Here is a 13,611-nt window from a genome sequence, read left to right as displayed (position 1 = left end):
CCCCCACAACCTAGGACGTGACACACTGCTGATGTGTGGCTTTTACGCAAAGAAAGACGGAGCAGCTAAAAAGGTAGGATGTTTATTCATGTCTGAATCATTTGTCCAAATCGCAGCTGAGCGATCCTGATGCAGGAAATGGCGTGAAAGGCAAAGTCAGACCTTTGACTGCGTCGCTTCTTCCTGCATTCCTCGAGCATAACGGGGGCGTGTTCAGGCTGGTTGGGAACACGATACTGCTTTGCCATCAATGAGGAAGTGTCTCTGACAGGTCCATTATCAGCAGCGTGGGAGTGGCCACAGCATGCAGGTAGACAACCTGCATGCCTGATCCGAGCGCCCGTCTGCTCTGTTACAGGGACGGTCTGCACCTGGACTATGACGCCAGCGTTCCTGCTGTGGCTCCTCGCTCTGAATGCCATGCTCAAGCCCTCAGGTGAGCCACTGGGTACTGTTACCTCCACTCAGAACACGAGCTAATTCATAACTGATCCTTGCTTGAGCTGAAGCATCTTGACTTGTGCTGTCTACCTGTGGCATTAACCACAGAACACCTGACGTGATCTTTAAATGCTTTGACTGACCGGCAGCATTTGCCATGTCTGCATCAGGCTGAATAGAATAACCCGATAACCCAAAAATGCAATAAGCCAGTCTGTTGCCTGGTCCGAGCAAAATTGTGGATTGTTTTTGAACAAATTGAAAAATATTTGTCTGCTAATGATTTAAACACAGATTTCCAACATGCCTGTAGAGCAGGTCACTCGACTGCTACGGCTATGGCTCAGATGACGAATGGCTGGCTAGCAGCAATAGATAAAGAGTTTGCTTCTAGATTTCAGCGCAGCTTTTGATTTGATTGATCACAACCTTCTGTTGAGGAAAACGCAGTGTTATGGGTTTAGTCCAGCAGCATCTCTTTGGCTTGGGAGTTACCTCGGAGGCAGGAGACAAACTGTCTCTGCTGTGGCATGCCGCAGGGGAGCTGCCTGGGACCTCTTCTGTATTCTATTCATACAAATGATTTGCCGTTACTTCTACAACAAGCAATTATTACCATGTATGCCGATGACTCGACTTTTTATTCATCACAAAATTTTGTTCAAGAACTTCAAACTGTTTTAAGGAGGGAATTAGAATGAGTATTCGAGCGGGTCACAAATAATAAATGAGTTGTAAATATTTGCAAAACAAAGGGTATTGTTTTTGGTACCAAACATGTTGTGAGATGAAACCAAATGACGTCTTGTTATCAAAGACTCAAATGTTGAGCAGGTACAAGAGACCAAGCTCTTTGGCATTGAGTTGACAAGGAGTTGTCTTGGTGTAAACACACAAGTACAGTCATGCACAGAATGGGTAAAGGCCTCTCCGTGGTGAGAACACGTTTACCTTTGAATATGACTAGATGTTGTAAAAACGTTCTACTGCCACAGTTCACACTGTGTAACACATAGAAAAACGCTGCAGACGGTACAGAACAGAGTGGCTCAATGTCGTCTGTGTGTGTGTGTGTGTGTGTGTGTGCGTGTGTGGGGGGGGGGGGGGGGGGGGGGTAATGCTCAAAATAAATACACATACAAATGGTTGAGTAGCATCCAGCTGTCATGGCAGAGCCTCAGGTTCTTGTTTTTACTCAATAGACCAAATCTCAACATGTCTTGAGTTGCGACAGAACAAAGCAAGAAATGCTTTGATTAGTGCACGAGTTGGTTGCACAACTGTTTCAGCTTCATGGAGGCATGGAGACCTAGTCCTGAATCCGACCTCGCTACACACAGCTAACGCTCGTCTGTCTGGAGTCAAAGTGAATCAGAGTTGATTTTTGTGTATTTTTACTGATTTTTGAATCCATAAATTGGGTTTTATGTTAAAATATAATATATTTCCTGACCTCATTCTGGATCCGACCCAGATTAAATTCGGTGGTGAGATATAGCCCCCCCCCCCCTCCCCATTACACGATGGTATAAAAATTCCATAAACAACGGTCAATAATGAACCGCGACATTGAGGAACAAATTTTGAATCTCCATTGACTGCAATGTTACCAAAAATTTCAAAGTGATCCAGAATCCAGGATCATCACCAAAATGTGATCATCTTTTCCTGGAAACATTCCCAACATTCCTGAAGGTTGCATCCAGATCCGTCCAGAACCTTTTGAGTTATCTTGCTAATGAATAGACGGACAGACAGACGGCAGCGATTACATAACCTCGCCTCGGCTGAGGTGAAACTATGTGACAAGCAGCAGATTTGGGAATAAAACACAAGGATCAGGAACAAATCCCCCTGTCCAGACATTTACTTATTGATCCTCTGGATCCTCACAGAGAGCCATGGCCATGGGTTTGAAGATGTGAAGGACTATGAGGTGGTTCGACCCGTCAGACTCCACAGTGTCAAGAAAAGACACACAGAGGTACTTCCTGTTTCTCATTCACACAAATTTGTCCTGCTAAGGTTGTGATGAAGTGAGAACATGCATCTTTCTCCTCCACAGAGCATCAGGCCACAGAAGATCAAGTATGCAATGACAGTAGGAGGGAGAAGCATCGAAATGCAGCTGGAAAGAAATGAGCAAGTTCCTACTTCCTTTAATCCACTTCATGTTTAAATTAGAAGCTCCAATAGTAACGAAACCAACTTTCAATGCAATCCAGTGAATTTAGAACGTATTTATCACTTGATGAATGATGTATTCACTTTGTTTCAGTGCAACTTCCTGTTTTTACAGCTTGTTGTTTGTCACATATTGAGACATGTTGCTCCTCTTGATCAGGGCAGATCTTTCACCATCTCACATTTGATCAGAAATATATCACATGCAAATACAGCCTGACAATATGACGTGATGGTCCTTTGTTTGTCTGTCCTGTCATCACCAGTGAGTTACTCACCAAAGACTACACGGAGACGTCCTATGCAACCGACGGGACGCTCGTCACCACGTCTCCAAAAGACATCGTGAGTGTTTGCGTCTGCAGGCGACTTTCAGTTCCGCCGACAGAAGCAGAAGCTGACATTCAATGAATCATGTTCCTTTTAACGTAATAATTTAAAACTCCAATTCTTGATCAGGATCCTTGCTACTATCAGGGGAGCATTAAGAACGACAGACAATCATCTGCTAGCATCAGCACCTGTGATGGCCTCAGGTGAGCCCTCACACCTTACTTCTGAGTAGAAGCTTGGCCTTCATCAGCTGAGAGCATGGCGGTGACCAAAACACACAAAAACAGGGATTTCAAGATTCAAGATTCTTTACTGTCATTATGCTAACACGACAAAATTCTGTGAAGGCTCACGGCTTAAGTCACACAAAAGAACATCAAACAAAATACAAAACCTTTACAGAAGCAATATTAAAACAAGGAGACAAGTCCCAGATCACTGCAGGGGAACGACTGCTTTCACAGAAAGAAGCTGTTCCTGAGCCTTGCAGTGCTGCTTTTACAGAATTGCACGTACAGTACTGAAGCTAAGGAACATTTGTAATCCGTTCTAGTTTGGGTGTGTCACATTCCCTGAGCTTAGATGCTCTGATCGCACAGAAAACGATGAACCAGTAGATTTAAATGAGCATCGGCGGTGCTGAAAGGCTAGATGTCCCGACGTCGGTTCAGGGGCTACTTCCGGACGTCTGCTCAGAAGTACCTGATTGAGCCCCTGACTGATGATGACGAGGGGGATCATGCAGTGATGACCTTCAACGAGACCAGTTTCACGCCGGCAGTGTGCGGCGTCACCAACACCAGCTGGAGCAGCGAGTTGGAGCCTCCGACGAGCCGCAGCCGCTCCAGATCGGCGGTAAAACACCCTGCAACACGTCACCTCAGAGCCAGTCTCGTTGTTACACCTGGCCGTCTGACAGCAAAACGTTACCTGTCCACTTTTTGCCCTCTAGGGAGTTTCTATTCTCCAGCAGCAGAAATACATCGAGCTCTTCCTTGTGGCTGATAACCGGGAGGTAATCAATAGACATGGGAACAGCAGGAAGAACACATCAGGCCTCATTTCAATCAGATTCGATCGTGATTTTTGGAAAAATGTGTCTCATTATGAATACTGCTACTGTATGACATCATTTCAGTACAAAAAGATGGATCGAGATCAAACCAAGCTGAGAAAGAGGATCTTTGAAATTGTCAACTTTGTCAACATGGTGAGTCCGTGCCTCGTCCGCCTCGACTTTGTGCTGATGTTGAACGTCTTTAGACTGAATTTGTTCCCCATTGGCGGAACGGTTAATTTCTTCTCTTTTTCTGTATAAACCAACCCTTCTCATGGTTCGATTGATTCGGGTGATGCTTGCAGGCATATAAACCTCTAAGGACCTTCATCGCTCTGGTGGGGTTGGAGATCTGGTCAAGTGGTGACCTGATTAAGGTGACCCCACCGGCCGGGGCCAACCTGGAAGCTTTCATGAAGTGGAGAAACTCTGCGCTGGTGAAGAGGAAGAAACACGACAATGCACATCTGGTCAGGTATCAACAGAACTAAATCAGGTCAAGAAAAGGAGGCCGTTCAAATGTCACATCGCTAACCCAAACCCCTTACCGTCTCCCCAACCCTTTCTGGATATTTATCCTGGGGTGAAGTTTCAGTATTAACCACCAAAAGGATCTGGATTCATGATTAGCTTTTATTGTCATTATATGTTAACAATTTTTACACTGCAAACATACAACGAAATTTTATTTTCACCCTTGTAGGGCCCCTTGAAACAACCACACAATTCTTTATGTCAGCTTATTACTATTACATTTAAGGATGCTGCAATCTACCTTAATGTACTAAACATCAACCCAAATGTTCCACATCTTGCTTGAGTAACTTGGATTTTCATCACTTGCTCAGGAAGCTGCGGTTCTGTTACGTCAGTCGTAATAACGGTTCTAACTCCCGGTCAACCTGTTCTACAGCGTTCATTAACAGAGCGACGATACGAATTCAGATACCAACAGTTGGAAGGAACTATCCTGGTTTTTATCAGATTTTATAAATGTTTGAGCTAGGGTTAAACAATAATAGATTAAAGATTTAAATTACAGTCACATAGCTGCCAGCCATCTTCCCTCTGAATAGGACGGAGAGTTTGTTCTTAGACAGCTGCACAGACGTATAAATGTTCTTGTCTTTCAGCGGTATTGACTTTGAAGGAGCAACTGTGGGCCTGGCTTTCATTGGGACTCTGTGCTCAGGTCACTCTGTAGGTGTGATACAGGTAAGGTGTTCCCTGCCTCTCCAGATTAGAGGTTAGCCCTGGGCCGCGGCAACAAGCTAACAGAATGTTCCTAACATGAATGTTTCTGATGGAGGAAGAAACCCACACACACACACATGTATTTATTTTAGCTCAATTTTTAGGTAAATCTTTGATTCATTAGGTTCATTAGATGTGAATCTTAATTGTTTTCTTGCAACAGGAAACGCATCTAGTTTTTATTCGTAACTCCTCCGTCAGGAGAGGAAGGGTCGAGTCGCCGTGGGATGTGGTTAGGAAATCAACTAATACTTTGTTGGCGTGGCGACTGTGAAACGTTCCGCTCATGGAGCCGGTGTTTGTCCATGCCTCAGGATCACAACAACAGGGCCATTGCCGTGGGGGCAACACTGGCTCATGAAATGGGCCACAACCTGGGCATGGACCACGACGACTCCAGCGGCTGTACTTGTAGCGGGGAGAGCTGCATCATGGCTGCCGCGCTCAGGTAAGAACCCCCACCGGGAACGAAGGTCCAGTCTCACACAGGCCGGACTGACTTGTTGGCACTAGACGCTAGCCCACTGTGATCCTAGGCAACACGGCGGTACAGCCGCAGCTGACACTGAGCGAGGGGCGGGGCACACTGGACAAGTCTCCGGGTTCATCATCTGGAGAGACAAAATATAGCAGGCGGGGGGGGGGGGGGGGGGGGGTCCTGCAGCTTTACGTTCTATGCAGAGACTCTTCGTGTCCTCTAGTGGTCCTGCAGAACTCCTGCTTTCGACAGAGGCAGAGTTTTAAATGTGTGATGTGTCTTTTCCTTTGGGATCTCTGTCAGAGCTGAATGGAGACATTTCACATTCGTTTTTGGAATGTTCTCATGGTCACAATTTAAATCAAGTTCCCATCGCCTTCATTTAGAGAATTGGGAATTAAGAAAATGCAGCAATACTGTGTTGTTGTAAAGATTCAGAAATACTTTGTGGCCGATAAAATTGTCCTCTGACACCAATCAGCATGGGAGGGAGTAGGAGCCGACTTCATGTACCGGTACCCATTCTTTTTAGGGTCTTTACTCACTCCTGGACTTCCTGCCTGTGACAAAAGTCAATATGTCTGCTGTGAAAAAGACCTCTGAAATAAAGCCAGAATATTTCTGGTGGAGGTTTTTGCAGAGGAAGTTAACAGAAAGAAGCATGTTTATCTCCTCAGCTGGAATATCCCACGTAACTTCAGTAGTTGCAGCAGCAACAACTACGAGAAGTACCTGAACAAACGGCGCCCGAGCTGCATGCTGGAAAAACCGGACTACCGCAGCGTGGCGACTCCGGCAGTCTGTGGGAACGGCTTCCTGGAGCAGGGGGAGCAGTGCGACTGTGGCACCCTGAAGGTCAGTGAACCCGACCAGCACACGGCTGAGGCCGGGCCACAATGACCCACATATACAACCGGAGATCAGAAACGTAGCGTTGAATCTAACAGGATAACAGCTCCTTTATCAGGGAACATGGCTGCTAAAGGTTTCCCTTTATCTGCCTCAAGGACGACGTTTCTCCAGCGACTCCAACCCTGCGTTCTTCGCCTGCCGCTCGGCGTGTTGCTCTTTGCCCACAGCTTTAATCGTTGATCTGTTTGATCCGCTTCTAAAAGGTCGATCCACCGGTCTGCTGCAGAGTGGCGTCCGGCATGCACCAATCCAGAGGTGGAACGACACCCCGACCGAGGCGCCAGGAAAGCATTTCTGCTTTAGATTTAATGCGAGGAGAGTCAACAGCCCACATCATGATTCAGAGCAAGCTAAATTGATGAAAGGTTATTGAAGAGGATTCCCTGACAGACAGGCAGACAGGCAGACAAGCACAGGCAGACAGACAAGCAGACAGGCAGACAGACAGGCAGGCAGACACGTTCCTGGCGCTGTGAACATGTCCAGACCCGTTTTGTCTCTGCTGGTATCCATGCGGGGCCGGAGCCACTAACAGACTGGGATGCTGCCGTTCTGTGTGTTGTGAGGCCTGCAGTCAGCGCTGTGGGGACTTTATGGAGTCAGAGCTGTGGAGTCAGCGCTGTGGGGGCTTTATGGAGTCAGCGCTGTGGGGGCTTTATGGAGTCAGCGCTGTGGGGGCTTTATGGAGTCAGAGCTGTGGGGGCTTTATGGAGTCAGCGCTGTGGGGGCTTTATGGAGTCAGCGCTGTGGGGGCTTTAGGGAGTCAGAGCTGTGGGGGCTTTATGGAGTCAGCGCTGTGGGGGCTTTATGGAGTCAGCGCTGTGGGGGCTTTATGGAGTCAGCGCTGTGGGGGCTTTATGGAGTCAGAGCTGTGGCGGCTTTATGGAGTCAGAGCTGTGGGGGCTTTATGGAGTCAGCGCTGTGGGGGCTTTATGGAGTCAGAGCTGTGGGGGCTTTATGGAGTCATGTTCAGGTGACGCTATCTCCTCGTCTAAATGGAGCAGTGACGTGTGACAATGAAAGTAATTCAGCTGTTGACTTTAGATAAGACTTTAGCAGAAAGTCACGGTGGCGCAGACTTTAACGAGGATTATAACGCAGGTCGGCAAATAAAAGCCACCGTTTAAACGATTTAGTCGTCCACAGGATCTGTTGGTGGAGGAGAGGAAATCAATCGTCAGCATTTTGTATTTGGCAACAAACAGATTTATTATTTATATTTAAGTTAAATTATTTTCTCTTTTTTTTCTATTTATTATTGTAAGATTAATATATTAAATTAGTTATATTTAGCTATTTTAAAAACTCTCGCCTTCGTACTCAATAACAATGCAGTGGCACATCCTGCTGGGACGTTTCCCAACAAACTGCTGCAGGACGGAATTGAAATAAACTTACAGTAGCTCCGCCCCTAATCAAACACTGATAACGGGCTGAACACGCCGCTCTTACTCGCTGAACCTGGAAACGAATTCCAGAGAAATTCATGAAAAAAACAAAACATCTTGCATTAACAGAAACTGAAACAATAATGAAAATAAAAAGTAAAATTGATTAAAAACCTGAAGAACATCAAACCAAACCAACGGGTCCTCAGCCCAACACTCACCCGCTCATGACCTTCTGTGTCCTCTCGTCCTCACGGTGGACAGAAACATCGTCTTTTACATCTCGTTTGAGGGAAAATAATTATCTTAGAGCTCAGGTACAGGATCAAAAGAACGTTTAACGCAAAACAATCACGAGAAGGAACACAAGAGGAACCGGGATCATAAGGTCTGCCGTGTCGTTACAGGACTGCACCAACCGGTGCTGCAACGCCACCACCTGCTCCCTGACGGAGGGCTCCCAGTGTGCAGAGGGCGAGTGCTGCCAAGACTGCAAGGTGAGACGAGCTCCTCGTTCTACAAGGGAGTAGCTGCAGCAGCACGAGGAGCATCGCTGGACGAGATCCAGCAGCTGCACAGAAGCACATCTCAAGAGGAGTAACTCAACTAGGATGTCAAACCCCCCAAATTAAAAATCCTCCAAACGGAACGTCACAGAATTAAAGGGTTTGAAAATATCGGCTGGGAAGTGTAACTGGAATCGGATTTTCCAAAAACTCTCATCAAATGCTTTATAATCTGAGTTATATGAAAGTGCCATTGCACCACACCCTGCTGGTTGGGCTGTGGTGTGATGATGGCTCCACCCCCCCCACCCCCCCCCCACCCCCACACAGATCGCACCTCGGACCACGGAGTGCCGGAGGAAGGAGGATGAGTGTGATCTGGCAGAGTACTGTAACGGGGAGAGCGCCACCTGTCCCGAGGACAACTTTGCTGTTAATGGCCTCCCGTGTGATGAAGACAAAGGCTACTGCTTCGAAGGCCAGTGTCCACAGAGGGACGAGCAGTGTGTCCGGCTCTATGGATCAGGTGAAGCCCGCGCTACACTCGCCTCATTATGATCACACATCTGTTGGATGGCCGCTGTGCTGCTTAAATACGTGATGGCGTCCTCCCGGTCATCAGGTGCGACACCTGGCCAAGCGTTCTGCTACAACCAGAACACCCGAGGACTCTACTACGCCTTCTGTAAGCGTCCCTCAGACAACAAGTACATCCCCTGCCAGAAAGCGTGAGTCTCAGCGCCGCACAGCCCCACACCACGGCGGTTCTGCAGACTCATTGAAGCGCCTGCATTTGGATGAAGCTTTACGTGAAGGTGTTGGGATCACAGCCCTCTCCTGCCTTTTAGAGACATATACTGCGGGAAACTCTTCTGCCACGGCGGCCAAAGCAACCCCAACTACGGCCGCTTGGTCCATTTCTCCGCCTGCAAGGCGTCGTTCTCCGATGACTACACCAAAGACTACGGACAGGTGGACGCCGGGTCCAAATGTGGCCCTGGAAAGGTAACAATGTGCATTTAAGGCCGCAGCTCAGTCAGCAAAGGGAGTGCTGAGGGACGCGACCTGTCTCCCTGAAGGTTTGCAGAGACAGCGAGTGCGTGGAAGTCGCCACGGCCTACAGGAACGCCAACTGCTCAGCCAAATGCTCGGGCCACGCGGTAAGTCCAGAACCCAGCCACACTCTCACGCCGTCACCCCTTAGGTCGGAAAACCGGGCAAACACTTCCTCGAGTCAAAAACACATGAATTATAGAAACGGACATTTATCGAATGACTTACAGTAAAATGAAAGGACAAACGTAAACAGTCTTGAAGCAGGAAGTGGCCTGAAAGAAAGTCCAGCTACTGATTATTATTGTGAATGAATAGTGAATATCAAAGACAACGTGATGCATGCAGGTACATTTAGTTAGTTACATGGGATCCGCACAGAATCTAACGGGTTCTTGTCTGACCCGGGAACCCAACATATCTCCAGACACCTTTTTACAAACCAAATGGACACCGGTGAAAATGTAACCCCCACGGCGAAGGTGATGGCGTCTCACCCGAGGATCGTGATCATCCAGCGCTTGCTTTGTGTTGACCAGGTGTGCAACCACAGGGATGAGTGTCAGTGTGAGCCCGGCTGGGCCCCCCCTTCGTGCACCTCAGAGGATGAATCCTTCCACTCTCTTTCTTCTGGTAAGGCCTGAACACTTTGATTAACACACGCGGTATAAAACTAACATTTCTCCACCGAAGCAAAACAACATGAGCTCTCCCCCCCCGTTGCTGCAGCATCAATTATCGGCATCGTGGTGGGGGCTCTGCTGCTGCTGTCTGGCATCGTTGCTGGCGTGGTTGTGTGCATGCGGAAGAAACGCAAAGCGTGAGTCAGCATCTAATGCACTGCTTGGTCTGGATCAGAAAGCATCCGCTAAATCTGTCTTTACGTTGCAGCACCCGCAGCAGAACGAAGCCCGTAGCGGTGGACGCATCCGACCGTCGATTCAACACCCCCAGCCGGGCCCCCCCGCAGCCGCTGGTAATAGGCTGGAAAGATTTCACTTCTTAAAGAAGGGAGTTTCTGTTTCTGTTCAGTGCGTTTCCTGATTACACTTTTAGGCTGGAACACCTAAGCCCAGAGGACCCCCGCCTCCCCCACCCCCAGCAGGGAACCGACCCAAACCTACAATCCCCAAATACACATCTGGACGCCCGGTAAGGCGGTAACTACAGCCCATAAGGATGTACACACCACGTCACACACAGCTTACATCATCACTGTGTGGCTCCTTCAAACAAACGCTTGGTCCATGAGGGAACGTTTGATTCATGAAAGGCAAAGATGCTAATTTTGGAGCCGCTGTGCTAATCCTGCATCTTCCTCTGCCTCATCAACAAGCATTAGAAACCATAGACAAAAAGCCGAAAACATTTCAGACAAAGAATCTGGACGTCCCACCTGTAACATCCAGAATGGGACGCACAAAAAGGGCTCAGACAACATGGTGAAGTGACGTTCGCAGGAAATACAACAACTGCTTCCTGTTTGAGATTCAATCACCATCAAATCTGTATCCTAAACGCATTAGCATTACGCTAGCAAGATTCAAAATCAGTAACACCGGACACTTACAAACTGGAAAGTGTGTCTGAAAACAGAAACATGTCATCAGCAAGCAAGAGTCACAAATCCATAGGAACACTTTCAGCAGCAGAGCAGCTTCAGAGGGGCTGCAGGCTGCTCGCCGGTTCAGGTGGCCGCCCTCTTGTGGTCAGGATGAGGAACTGTACAATTATCAGTGTGCTAAGATTATTTTGAACGAGTTGACCCTCGACTTTCATTCTTGTAGCTACGCTAACTGGTTGTTAGCTTCATGTAGATGCATACAGTGCTGTAGCTTCTAATGCTAACAAAGAATGAGTCAAAATGTTCAATAACTTCTTCAAAAGGTACTAAATACTTATTTTTTGTTTGTCCTGGAGGCTCTGAGGCCAGTCCCCCCACCAAAAGTATGATGTCACAGCGGCCAGCCGTCAGCAGACCTGGGGAGGAGCTTCGTCATCCACGACTGTCCTGCTAGGCAGAAGCAGGATAAGGTGCCACGTCTGGCAGGATTATTACAGAGTTTAAAGACATTTTTTTACTTCTGGGTTACAATGCAGCCAGAAAGAGTTAAATATTCATGCTTTTATTTCAAAGTAGCCAAATGAGAGAATGGAAGAATGGAAAAGCTCATCAGGGAATATTAGATTCACATTTTATGATACGAGTGGCAGTACTATAAAATGCACCTTTTTAGTGTCTGCAGAACATAATTAGTGTCTCCTAGATGATGCTTTGCTGAAAGGTCAAGCTGAGTTTGGGTCGACGGTACGTTACACATCGAGATGCATCGAGTCTGCGGCAGGTTGAGGACCAAGCTAACATCCGATAAGAGCCCTTATCATCATTGAATTTTAGGACAACCTGCAAACTTTGCCTCTTATTTTCACGTTTGGGTTAAAGCAGCAGTTTCAATGTTGTTTCGGTTTAGTTAATAACATGTAAAAGCCACCCTGAGCTACGCTGCGTTAGCGACTGCTACCCAGGTGGATCATTCCTGATGAGCGTTTTACTGAATCCTGACGTTCTTCTCTGAGCAGCCTCGTGAAAGAATGTCAGAAAGTTTTCAAATCAAAAACCTTTTATGTACATTAATACTGTGATGTAAATTATTTTGGACAGATTAACTGTGTGCAACAAATAAAAATGTGAAACCTGGAATAACAAATACTGGAGTAATCTAAAACACAATTGGACCTCACCGTCCGGCGAGGGAACCGTAGGGGGGCGGGTGCATTGAGGATGAGGTGGCAGTCGACAACGGGGGGGCTCAACAACCCAAGTCTCTGGCGTTTGCCGCCGCGGCAACCTCGGAACCAGGAGGTGGAGTCCGGAAGGGATGCCGTCAAACTGAAGGAGTCTTGTAGACGCCGACGGCAGCCAGCAGGCCAAGCGCACCATAGAGGAGGACTATTGATCGGCCTCAAAGAAATTCTGGCAAACCGTCCAGCACCTCAGGAGGAGACAGCGTTGCACCGCCAACAGCGTTTACAATGAAGGCGGCGAGCTGCTGACCTCGACTGGGGATATTGTCGGGCGGTGGAAAGAAACCTTCGAGAATCTCCTCAATCCCGTTACCATGTCTTTATTTTTGTACAATTATTATACATGTTTTAAGGCTGTAAACCTTTTAGCACACACGTTATATTGTACACGTTAAAGCCAAAAGGACTCCACCCCTGCACCCTCATAATCGCTTGGAACGCTTCTGGTCCCTTTCGTGAATGCTATTGGACACGTGAGCTGTCAGTCAAAACCCTCGACCCGACACGTCATTTCCTTCCGTCACGAAGTTTGTGTGAGAGGACAGATGTTTGTTAAGTTAGCGAACAGCGTTAAAACATGAAATTAGCCCCAAATATCTAAAGACACGTAGCTGTTATATTTATTCAGCCTGTTCTGTTCTGTGTGGATCAATAATAAGTTGTGTTAACGGTTAATCTTTACTGTTGAAAGGTCCATTCTCTCCTGATTTGACGTGGCTGCGTTCAAGCACTGTAAAGGTGATCCGCGTTATATCGAGGGACCCTGTATGCGGTGTTGCCGCGTCGGCAGCTACTCGCGTGCAGGAGGAGCTGTCCGGTGCTGAACCTGAGCGTCACGTGTTCCCCGCACACAAACCTGAGGAGACACTGATTGTCTCTGAAAATGAATGTGGGACATCCGGGCCCGTCCTGAATTATTACAGCACATTTTATCCTAATTTTCTGGATATTTCCCTCCAGAAAATGATTTACAGAAAATTGTTGACCAAGTTTTTGTGTTAGGGAATTTGTTCATTTTTTGATTACGTAAATAACCCCTTAATATTGAAAACGTGGCCTGTTCTTTGATATAGCTGTATTTATATTTACTTATATCTCCGTTTCCCTATTGTAGGCTCCCCATTATTGAATATATTCTCAGTTCCTTTATGTTTTGTAGTGTTTTTTTGCATCTTGGTACGTATGGGCTGGCGGGTAAAG

General features: G+C 47.2%; 1 protein-coding gene across 1 annotated transcript; it reads left to right on the top strand.

Moving 5' to 3' along the window:
- The first annotated feature begins 378 nt into the window (after nt 1-378).
- Nucleotides 379-12,305, top strand: adam28 (ADAM metallopeptidase domain 28). Its single transcript, XM_068738382.1, has 22 exons — nt 379-436; nt 2,337-2,425; nt 2,507-2,587; nt 2,896-2,970; nt 3,085-3,161; nt 3,630-3,813; nt 3,911-3,973; nt 4,097-4,168; nt 4,321-4,490; nt 5,149-5,230; nt 5,584-5,717; nt 6,425-6,602; nt 8,455-8,544; nt 8,884-9,079; nt 9,176-9,281; nt 9,402-9,558; nt 9,633-9,713; nt 10,146-10,239; nt 10,336-10,426; nt 10,510-10,582; nt 10,663-10,758; nt 11,527-12,305. Exons 1-22 carry the CDS (start codon nt 379-381, stop codon nt 11,557-11,559), a joined length of 2,280 nt encoding a protein of 759 aa, XP_068594483.1. The 3' UTR covers nt 11,560-12,305.
- Nucleotides 12,306-13,611: the final 1,306 nt, after the last annotated feature.

This window comes from Brachionichthys hirsutus, chromosome 4 (assembly GCF_040956055.1).
Source record: "Brachionichthys hirsutus isolate HB-005 chromosome 4, CSIRO-AGI_Bhir_v1, whole genome shotgun sequence".
Classification (NCBI taxonomy): Eukaryota; Metazoa; Chordata; class Actinopteri; order Lophiiformes; family Brachionichthyidae; genus Brachionichthys; species Brachionichthys hirsutus.
The sequence above is the reverse complement of the archived record's forward strand: the minus strand, read 5'-3'. Positions and strand labels throughout refer to the sequence as shown.

What these genes read in the sequence shown, in the direction of transcription:
- adam28 (XM_068738382.1), top strand. Translation starts at nt 379, where the DNA reads ATGACGCCAGCGTTCCTGCTGTGGCTCCTCGCTCTGAATGCCATGCTC. An exon ending in CCACGTCTCCAAAAGACATC is followed by an intron (nt 2,971 to 3,084) that starts GTGAGTGTTTGC and finishes ATTCTTGATCAG; the next exon opens with GATCCTTGCTACTATCAGGG. An exon ending in ACTCTGTAGGTGTGATACAG is followed by an intron (nt 5,231 to 5,583) that starts GTAAGGTGTTCC and finishes TCCATGCCTCAG; the next exon opens with GATCACAACAACAGGGCCAT.